This window comes from Sturnira hondurensis, unplaced genomic scaffold (assembly GCF_014824575.4).
Source record: "Sturnira hondurensis isolate 20B ecotype Veracruz unplaced genomic scaffold, ASM1482457v3 Scaffold0017094, whole genome shotgun sequence".
In the NCBI taxonomy this organism is placed as follows: Eukaryota; Metazoa; Chordata; class Mammalia; order Chiroptera; family Phyllostomidae; genus Sturnira; species Sturnira hondurensis.
Genome location: NW_028089725.1, coordinates 171,752 through 181,892, shown reverse-complemented (window position 1 = coordinate 181,892; position 10,141 = coordinate 171,752). Strand labels below are relative to the sequence as shown.

General features: G+C 50.2%; 2 protein-coding genes across 3 annotated transcripts; one reads left to right on the top strand and one right to left on the bottom strand.

Moving 5' to 3' along the window:
• Positions 1 to 6,026: 6,026 nt before the first annotated feature.
• LOC119001752 (tripartite motif-containing protein 72-like) lies at positions 6,027 to 10,134 on the bottom strand. Its single transcript, XM_037067262.1, has 5 exons — positions 10,120 to 10,134; positions 7,583 to 7,678; positions 7,264 to 7,494; positions 6,773 to 6,795; positions 6,027 to 6,143 (listed from the first exon to the last, which is right to left on the bottom strand). Exons 2-5 carry the CDS (start codon positions 7,592 to 7,594, stop codon positions 6,083 to 6,085), a joined length of 327 nt encoding a protein of 108 aa, XP_036923157.1. The 5' UTR covers positions 7,595 to 7,678; positions 10,120 to 10,134; the 3' UTR covers positions 6,027 to 6,082.
• Positions 8,380 to 9,600, top strand: LOC119001753 (pyrin domain-containing protein 1-like). Of its 2 annotated transcripts, none has more exons than XM_037067264.1 (3): positions 8,380 to 8,848; positions 9,139 to 9,181; positions 9,330 to 9,600. In XM_037067264.1, the coding sequence occupies exons 1-2, from the start codon at positions 8,583 to 8,585 to the stop codon at positions 9,140 to 9,142; spliced, it is 270 nt and encodes an 89-aa protein (XP_036923159.1). In that variant the 5' UTR covers positions 8,380 to 8,582; the 3' UTR covers positions 9,143 to 9,181; positions 9,330 to 9,600. The 2 variants fall into 2 exon arrangements, with proteins under 2 accessions (XP_036923159.1, XP_036923158.1); XM_037067263.1 differs by having other exon boundaries at positions 8,382 to 8,848; positions 9,361 to 9,596.
• Positions 10,135 to 10,141: the final 7 nt, after the last annotated feature.

The window sequence follows — 10,141 nt, the reverse complement described above, 5'->3', positions numbered from 1 at the left end:
TTTTGCTGCTCAATCAGCCAGATTGTTTCCTCTAGTCACTTCAGTGTCCTCTTTCCAATGCCCTGGGCAGTGCATAAGTGCCACCTGTAAAGGTACTTGAACAACCTCTAATAATTTCAAAATTTCTGCTGCATGCTTAATCTCCTTTTTATTGGAAGGTAGCAGTTCTTTTTTCTTCCAGATGGAACTATGTGATTGCAAAATTAGGAAAGCTTACCTTGAGTTGGCATACACATTTGTAATGGGTTATTGAGCTAGAGGCCCCCCAAGATGGAGAAAACCCTCACAGCTATCTCTGGTGGGGGTGGGGGGCCAGTGGAGCCAGGGCCATGGAGAATTGCTTTGCATATGTAAAGGACTTGGCCAATGTTTTAGTAATGTTATATAGCTGTGCCTGCTCAGAGCCACGGAGATAGGTGTGACTCTCTAATCTGTGATGCAATGTAGCCAGAGGAGCTTGCTGTGTGTCTTGGTGAGAACAGGAGGGCAGTTAACTCTGTGACACAGGACCAGGTCTTCCTGGACTAACAGCGGCAGCTGAGAAAGGCAGAAGAAACCAGGGTGCTGGCAGGTGTGACCATTGTGTGAGGAATTGGAAATGGGGTTACAGAGGAAGATCTGCACCTTTATACCCAGGTGTGGGAGCAGGCTCTCTCTCTCTCTCCCCTGCTAGAGCTCTGGGCCACCCAGCTGAGGAAGGAGCAGAATTTAGCAGCTGCACAGGGCTCTTGACCATGTAGCAGCCAGCACTACTGCAGTGCAGTTTGGCTGTGCAGTTTGAAAGGATGCAGAAGGATGCCCCCTGCTCCCAGGCCCACCATGAGAATGTGGTTTTGGATTCAGAGCAGGAGCCTGGCTAGCCAAGCACAGATGAATGGAAGAAGCTGGAATACAGACAAGAATCTGCCCAAATATGCTACAGACTTCTATATTTTTCCTGAGAGATGGTACCTCCGACTGGCCTGGTTTGCCTAGAGGGGTCAGGACTGTTTGTGCGTGTATCTTTGTTTCTAAAGGGAGTGAGATTTAATGAAAGAATTCCACCATTACTCTAAACTTGTATAACTTGAATAAATAGTCCCTTTCCTTTTCATAATATTCTGGCATTGGGAGTCACAGTTCTTATCGGTGGGGTGCAATAGAACCCAGAGCAGTAGAGCCCAGTGGTTCTGTTACACAGTCACTCTCTTTTCGTGTGACAATTCCAGTATCCTCTTCAATGCAATCAGTTTAACTTTCTTAGCAGAGGTTCCCGGCAGCAAGCCCTTGACCTCTCCTGTTCCTTCAGGTATCACAACTGCATACCCAGCCTTTCTGTTTTGTTTGTCCATATAACTGCTTCCATCTGCATATAAAGTCCAGTCTGCCTCTTCCAGAGGATGGTCTTGTAAATCAATTCTGCTAGAATAGACTTCATCAACTATCTCAGCACAGTCATGTATTAGCACAGCCAAGTCAGGCTCCAGGAAAAGAAAGGCAAGATTTAACAGAGTTTTGAGGGAGACATTGGGATTGTGGAGAAGAATGGCTTGGGACCTGCCCATTCTTCCAGCAGTGAGCCACACATTTCTCTTTTGCTCCAACAGGCTCAACACATGGTGGGGTGCATAAATGGTGACAGGCTGTCCCTAGAAAATTTTCAGCTTCCTGTAACAGCTCCCAGGTGGCTGTCACAGCTCTCAAGCAGGCTGGCCACCCCTGGACAGTGTGATCTAGTTTCCTTGACAAGTAAGCAATGGGTTGTAAAATGTTACTAACTGTTTGGGTGAGGACTCCTAGGGCAATGCTCTGCCTTTCATGAACACATTACTGAGAGGGCTTTAGTAGATTCAGAAGCCCTAAGGCTGGTGCAGAAGCCACATGTGTCTTCAGGAACTGAAAAGCTTGGGTGCACTCCTTCACCCACTTTAAAGGGATATACTCTTGTCCCTTCAGAGATTTTCCAGTGTAACAGATCTGATGTAGAAAATGGAGCATGTGCCCTCAGTATCCAGTGGGCAGGTCTTCTGGTCCTACCCCCACTGGAAGTTTTTGCAAAAGGATATTGCCCTTCCCCAGTAGGGTCTTTTCCTCCACTGAGGAATGGGTAGAGGAATGGGTTCGAGATGGTAAGACCAGTTCAGACTCACTTTCCTCAGTTCCCTCAGCTGAGTAAGGAGGAAGATACCCTGGGCCTAGAGGGGCCATGGGAACCCTGACCACACTCACAGCAGCCATAATATCTAGATCTTCCTGGGCCCTCTCCTCTGAGCTTCTGCTATCTTTCACAGGCAAATTCCCTTTTCTCTGGACCATTCATCTATTTCCGTTTAGTCCTTCATCCTGATTATGTAAACTCATGAAAGTTTCTAGGTAAGGCATTTTTTGTCCCACTTCCCTGATCTTTGACAAAACAACTCTAATTGCAGTGTAATACAGTAATTTAAGGACCCATTCAGTGGCCAGTGGTCTCCTGAGTCTAGGTTATACTATACATAAGCCAAACAGTGTTACAATAAAAACCACTTTCTTTTTACTCATAGAAACATAGGTCAACCGATTAGCCAAAACTTGTCCCAAAAGGCTGTTTCCTGGAACAGGGCTTTTCCCCCCATTCCTAGGGGGAAAAGCCTAGGAAGAGCTCTGTAAACTAGAGAGAGCTCTGTAAACCAGAAGGCACTGTAATTCCTGACAATCTAAGCTGTGACCCGGGATTGTAACCTGAACCAGGAAGCACAGGAGTCAGTCAAATGTGAAGACCACGGGAGGTGCCGAGAGTGAACTGAGGAGAGTCCCCAAGTGAAACCTCCTGGCAGCAGCTAGGGAGTCTCCAAATCTGCACCCTGGGCATCCTACCCCCTCTCCCCCCAGTCGAGGCAGCCAATGGGACTCCCCACTGCATACCCAGACTTACTGGAGAGTCCCAAAGTCCATCCTGGAGTGGAGTCACCAGAATGTAAAACAGGAAAAGCAAGCCTTTGTGCTGCCTGTCACCACGAGACCAAATAAGCAGAGACAAGGACTGAATCATTATGGGCGCTTTATCCAGATGGCTGACAATCTGAGAAGACAGTGGGTTTATACCCTAACAGACTGTCTTAAGTTCCATCTAAACTGACCCTTTTTAAAAGAAGAAAAATGTAGGTAAGGGGTTTAGAATTCAGGGGAGAAGTTAATCCTAGAACAAGCTGCAGCATTCTTTCATCTCAGTCCTGGATGGTGGGCATCTTGATGGCTTGCAATCCTCCTGAGGCATAGAGGTTGGACTGCTTATGGTCTCCTGGAGTCAAGGTGGGACATGTCTTCAGTTCCTGAAACAATAGCTTTACACACATTGATTGCTAAGCTTATTAGCCAGTACCTGTAACTAAAAATTTTCCAACATTTTAGTCCCTCAACAGAACCTCATTTTCAGGCTCAAAAGAATGTAGCGAGCCTGTGGGGAAGAGATCTCTAACACAAGCAAGATCATTCATTAATCACAGCTAAGGTCTGACTTAAATGTTGTACATAATTTCTTTATCTTCACTTCTTGATCTACATACATGTCTACCATACCAATCTTAGCCTGAAATGGCCACGTGTACACAATTTCACTGGGACTCAGTTGAGTTCCACTTCGAGGAGCCACCCTTATCCTGAGCAGGGCAATAGGTAAAGCTTGAGCCCAATGGAGATGAGTTTCTTGATACAATTTGGCTACATTTTTCTTCAAGGCATGACTGAGTTTGATAGAAGTTTAGTGTTAGGTAGAAGCAGGAGGGATGGGAGGGGGCCCATAGTACTTGCAAAAAACTAACAAATAACTTTGATTAACTGCCTCAGGCAATGTATCTGTTTTTAACCAGGTAACAGAGGCAGTCTGGGGTAAGATAAAAATCTACATTAACAGACCTCCACCCATACTTACCCTAAGGAGGTCACACCCTCCCTTGAAGGATCAGGCACCACCTTCTCCCACCAAATAGATATGTAATTTCCCCACCCCACCCCACAAATTATATAAATCCACAGGACCAAGAGACCAAGCGCCTGTGCTTTTCTCATCTACCTCCACTAGGTCTGTTCTCTTCCATGAGAATGTATCACTAATAAACTCTGCTTGCTTGCTGATCTGTAATTCTTTACTGTGTCAGCAAGAAGAACAGAGCCTCCCACAACATTTCATCTCTACCTTCCCAGAAGGTTTAGACCCCCATGCTATGTGGAGTCTCCACTTGATTCCTAAAAATTGACTAATCTTCTGTGCAATTTCTTCCGAGATCAGACGAGACAGGGCGCATTCAGGGTGGCATGGCCATAGGCCTTCTGTGCAATTTCTGAAACAAAAGCAGCTCCATTACAGCTCTACATGCTGCTGAGTAGGGCAAAGCAAGAAATTATTTCCTTCAGTGGGACTTTCATTACCTCCAAGGATTCCTCAGTTCTAGTGGGATAGGCCTCTATTCATCCTGAAAAGTTACCAACAAAGGCAAACATTTCCACCCTCAGACCCTTGGCATTGGGGCAAAGTCTATTTGCCAGTCCTCAAACAGGCACTGCCCTTGGTATTTTCTGCCTTTTTTTCCTGATGGGTATCTGTTTTAGGACTGTCCTTCTGGCACACATGGCTTTAGGAATTCCAGGACCTGTGAGCCATGGTTTAATATAGGTGTTCAAAACCTCAGCTCTTAAGCTTTCTCTAAGTCTGCACTTGAATATTCAGGGTTGAACTGTGACAAGTCTAGAACAGGTACCAAAAGCATTATTAATGTTCCTTTAGCAGCCTCTTTCGCTGCTCAATCAGCCAGATTGTTTCCTTTAGCTACCTCAGTGTCCTCTTTCTGATACCCCAGGCAGTGTATAACTGCCATCTGTAAAGGTACTTGAATAGCCTCTAATAATTTAAAATTTCTGTTGCATGCTTAATTTCCTTGTTATTGGAGGTAAACGGTCTTCTTTCTTTTCAGATACACATTCACTCTTCTTTTTTTTTTTTTCCTAATCAATTCTGGTAGAATAAACTTCATCAATTATTCCAGCACAGTCATGCATTAACACAGCTGAGTCAGGTTCTGGGAGAAGGGAAGCAGCAATTAACTTACTTATAGTTTTGAATTGCTTGGTACATGCTTATTCTCCTAGCAGTGAGCCACAAATTTCCTTTCTGCTCTAGCTAGCTCAGTACTTGGTGGGCTGCATAAATGGTGACTGGTTGTCCAAAGAAAACTTTTCAGCTTCCTATAAGAGTTCACAGGTGGCTGCCACAGCTCTCAAGCCAGCTGGCCACCCTGGAAAGTGTGATCTAGTTTCTTTGACAAGTCAAATAAGACTCCTTTCGGTCCCTGGCTGGTGTAGCTCAGTGGATTGAGCGCGGGCCTGCGAACAAGAGGATCGAGGTTCGACTCCCAGTCAGGGCACATGCCTGGGTTGCAGGCCGGTTCCCTGCAGGCCAGCTCCTAGCAGGGGACACACGAAAGGCAACCATACATTGATGTTTCTCTCCCTCTCTCCTTCCCCTCTAAAGATAAATAAATAAATAAAACCTTAAAAAAAAGAAAAAGAAAATTTTAAAAAAGACTCCTTTCACCAGGTTCAAGCAGGACCCCAAGAAACCTTATAGCTTGTTGGAAAAACTGGGCCTCTGTGATGATACTTTATAGCCACAAGATTTCAAATGGTTCCAGGTGGTTATAGTATTAGTTAAGTGATGTATCTACATATTGTTAACAGTTCCTTTTTGTAGTTTTACATCCTTTAAATCCTGATACAGCATCTCCCCCAAAATCATGGGAGAGTTATTTAAATCTGTGGTAAGACTGTCCAGCAGTTGTGGCTGGTGTTGCTCAGTGGACTGAGCGCCAGCTTGCAAACTGAAGGGTCACTGGTTCAATTCCCAGTGAGGGCACATGCCTGGGTTGCAAGCCAGGTCCACAACAAGGGGCACATGAGAGGTAACCACACATTGATGTTTCTCTCCCTCTTTCTCCCTCCTTTCCCCTCTCTAAAATAAACATATAAAATCTTAAAAAAAAAACAAAATTACACAAGGTTCAAATTTTAAAAAAAAAAGGAGACTGTCTAGCAGTACTGAGGCTTGACCCAAGATTCCTGGTCCTGTCATTCAAAGGCAGAAGCCACCACACAGGCCCTGGTCAGTGTGGCTCAGTTGTTTGGGCATCATTCTGCAAAGTGCAGAAGCTGTGTTCAATTCCTGGTCAGGGCACATGCCTAGGTTGCCATGTGCGGGTTCCTCCCATCAGGGTGCATGTGAGAAGTAACCAATTGATGTTTCTCTCCTTCTCTTTCACCTTCCCTTCCCCCCTCTCTAAAAGTACATAACATTTTTTAAAGTCTTTTTTTGGGAAAAGGTCCAACCTCCTCCCACTCTTCACAGTTTGTCACCACCTGCCACACCAGCTTCATCTTCTCTCCTCCCTCTTACCGATCTTTGCACTTGATGTTCCCTCTGCCTGCAGTGCTCTTCCCTCAACTCTTTACCTAGCTAACTCCAGTTCCTCCCTCAGCATCCAACTCAAATGTGCACTCCCCTGGAAAGCCAGCCCTGGCCACCCACCTCCCTCCAGGCAGCACTGAGCACACCGTGATGCCTGTGTCCCTGCCCACATCTGTCTGGGAGCTTCCTGAGGAGAAGGAGCAGATCAGGTTTGTTTCTTTGTTCAACACCAAGTGCAGGGAAACTGCAGTGGACTGAATGGGAGCAGGCAGGCATACTGTGAGCAGGGGCTGAGCCGGCCAGGGTCCCTGAAGGCCAGAGCAAGTTGGGAAAAGGGAAAGGACAGGATGATCTCACCTGCTGGTCACCAGGCAGCATTTCTGGAGAGAGAGAAAAGGAAAATGGAGGTTAGGCAGGCAGGAAGGACACTGGAGACTTCTCAGGATGGGGTGAGCCAAGAACGCTGAGTATGGGGTCAGGAAGAATCAGAAAAGCCAAGAAACCCAGAATGCAAGGCCAACTCTAGCCCTTTATCTCTGTGTGAATGAGAAAAAGGTACCTCTCCCTCAAGAAACTAATTCCACACGGTAGACGATTGCCCTAAGAAATACACAAACCTACAATGTCTGTGATACATTGAATGGTGCCCACTTAGATATAGTGCCCTTGTGCAGTGCCTAACCTCAACAACCATAAGGGCAGTCCTGGGGCCCACCCCTCCTCCATGTGTGACCCTGGCTTGTCCCTGCCCTCTCTGGATCTCAGGGTCCCTGTCTGACCATGGGATGAGGTCTCTGGGGCCTGAACCCTGGCTGAGGGGCAGAGAGGGAAGATCGTCCAATGCTCACCATGAGGAACTCAGTCTGAGGCTTGTCCACCACCTCATCCAGCACCTTCTCCATCTGCCGCAACTGCTCCAGGTAAGAGTTCAGGCTCCCCAGCTCCCGCCGCAAGGCAACCCCAGCCTCATTCCGCACACGCTCAGCTTCACTGTCCAAGGAGCCCTCCAGTGCAGCCAGGAACTCCCTCATCTTGCCCAGCTGCTCCCCCACAGCCCCCTGGAACTGACGCACTGTCTCCTGTGGGGACAGACAGGCAAAAGCACTCGGCTAGGGACTCCCGGCATGGACCCTCTGACCCTGGGCTCTGCCGCGCTAAGTCCCTCACCTCCACCTCCATCAGCTGATGCTCCAGCACAGCCACGCTCTTCTCCTTGCGTGTACATGCCTCCTGCAGCTGCAGCTTCTGCTGTGGGAGCTGGGTCTGGGGGTGAGACATAAAGAAGTGACATTGCTGCCCTCCCCCACCTGACCCCGCCCTGTAGGACTCAACCTCAATGCCAACCTCCTCCTCCAGCCAAGCTGGCAACTTGCCATTTCCCAAACCCACTGGCAGGTCTTCAGGCCCTTGCCAGTACTGGTCCTTGACAACTAGGAAGCCTTACCCTCCCCCCCCACTCGCCTGTTCATGTTGAGTCCTCTTTAGCCTGAACCCATGCTCTGGACAGTCACCCCCAGCACAGTTCTTTGTGAGGGTGACAAACAGAAATGTGATTGGGTCTCCTCCACCAGAGGGGTACAAAGTTGGCACCGGCAAGCTTCAGGGGGTGAATGTAGGATATGTGCAGAAGAAATGCAACCTACTCCTTCCTATTCCTGGGCTTCACCCCATACTTAAAAGCAGGACATTAGCAAAACACCCCAATCAGCCTCCCCGCACCCCATAGGCTACCAGTCTGGGGCTCCTGAAATGCAGGTTGTTGGGGAGGTCCTAATACCTCCTGCCAAAGGCACTCTGCTGGGAGGTGCGTGGCCCTGGAATTAGGCAGTTCTATGGCTTTCAACCTCAGTCTCCTGTTCAGCAGAATGGGACCGGTCGTCTGCACCCTGCACCTCACTAGTGGTTGCGCCAAGTTGGCGGCCTCCTCCCACTTCCCTTAAGGGAAACTGAGAACTTCCACGAGGCGCTGTTTGTTGTTGAATGCCCGCCAGGTGGGAGCCAAAGGACGGACCCGCGGGGCTTCCTGTGCCAGCCGCCAGGACAGTCTCCTCCCCAGGAAGTCCTCCGGGTCGCCCACAGCCCCGCCCACTACGTGACAAGGTGACAGGGTGGCCGGGTGGGTCTGCGCGCGCTTCAGCCAAAGGTTCAGAGGAGGTAGAGCCGAGCCATGGGGAAGAAGCGCGACACCATCCTGGACGTGCTGGAGAACTTGACCCCGGAGGAATTCAAGAAGTTCAAGCTAAAGCTGGGGGCGGCGTCGCTCCCCGAAGGTTTTCGGAACATCCCACGTGGGGCGCTCGGGCAGCTCGACGCGATGGACCTCACCGACAAGCTGGTCACCTTCTACCGCGAGGACTACGCCTCCGAGCTCACCACGGTTGTGCTGCTCGAAATGGGCTTGCAGGAGGAGGCAGCAAGGCTTCAGGGGGTCGCGTGAGTTCCCAGCGTCTGGCAGGTCCCATTCAATTACTCTCGAGTCTTGGCACTTGGTCGAGTCTTGTCTCAGCCTTTTTTCCTCACCAAAGACCCTGGCGTCCTGTCCCACCCCAGCTTTCTTGCCCGCCCCCCCCCCCCCCCCCGACCTCTGGCCAGCCCCTCTCTGTGGCTTAAGGCTGAGCTGATTTGGACCCTGGCAAATTGTATCCCGCCCCACCTGCCCCCTGGAGGCTCCTTGCACTCCTGGCACCTCGTCCCATTTCACAGTCTCTGTTCTCTCTTGGCAGATAAACGCAGACATGGTTGGGAGTTGTGCGGTTTTCAGGAGAGGTGAGCCTGGGTTGGGAGGGCTCCTGGGGGGAAGAGACTCCTGCACTGGACTAGGAGACCGCAAACTCCCCTGGGCTGGACTGTGTATCGCGGGAGCAGGAGGGAAGGTGAGGCCGGTCCCCTAGAGGAATCTGAAGGCCTGCAACAGGAGCCTGAGGACCGGGGGTCTACCCCTCCAGGAGTCTCGGGGCCAAGGAGAAGTACAAGGCAGTGCTGATAATGTTTGTGGGCGAAAATAGCTCGCAGAAGCCCACCTCAACCACCAGACGTGAGAAGATTGTAGCCTCTCCACGGTGCAGACCAAGGACCGCTCCATGCCTCCAGCCCCCGCCTGCTCCCCCTCTGCCCCCGCCTGCTCCTGCCTCTGCCCCTGTCGTTAATTCTAACGCAGCCCAATAAATGTTTCATGACAGACCTTCCTGCGCCTGTGTAGACACATACCTTCTCATGATTCACCACACGTAGGGCATGGGAGAGCCGTTGGGCCCCTGTGTCTCCCTTTGCCAATGTCTACGTGACTTTTCTGGGCACCGGTGGGGATGGCAAACTTCGGGGTGCGCACAGCTATGTGTAAGCTCTAGAAGCATTCAGGACTAACAGCTCCAACTAGAAAAACAGACTTGCCTTGAGTCTCGGTGCCAGCCAGAACCTGCGCACCAAGCGGCGTGCCTGGAAAATCTAGGTCTGGGCCGCACCAGTCCCACCAGGGCCCGGCCCCGAGGGCCTCTAAACGGCTCCCCTCTCCGCCAGGTCCCGCCTTCAGCTCCTCAACCTCCCATTCCCTCGCCCCCTCGGCCCTCCAGTGTCCCCCGGAACGCCAGGCACGTCGTGCCCCGAAGCTCAGAGTCCAGTCAATGCAGTAACCTCCTGAAGGACCCTGCCCCGTCCTGCAGTCCCACACGACCCGACCCCGACCGGAGGCCGCCAGGGTCCCAAACCTTGAGGCGCGCGTGAGCTTCA

Excerpts from the sequence above, each read along its gene's own strand:
- LOC119001752 (XM_037067262.1), bottom strand. Across the intron at positions 6,796-7,263 it reads CTCAGACTGAGTTCCTCATG|AAATGCTGCCTGGTGACCAG; the intron begins GTGAGCATTGGA and ends CTCTCTCTCCAG. Across the intron at positions 6,144-6,772 it reads TGCTGCCTGGTGACCAGCAG|AATGATGCCCAAACAACTGA; the intron begins GTGAGATCATCC and ends TGCACTTTGCAG.
- LOC119001753 (XM_037067264.1), top strand. The coding sequence starts at position 8,583 with ATGGGGAAGAAGCGCGACACCATCCTGGACGTGCTGGAGAACTTGACC.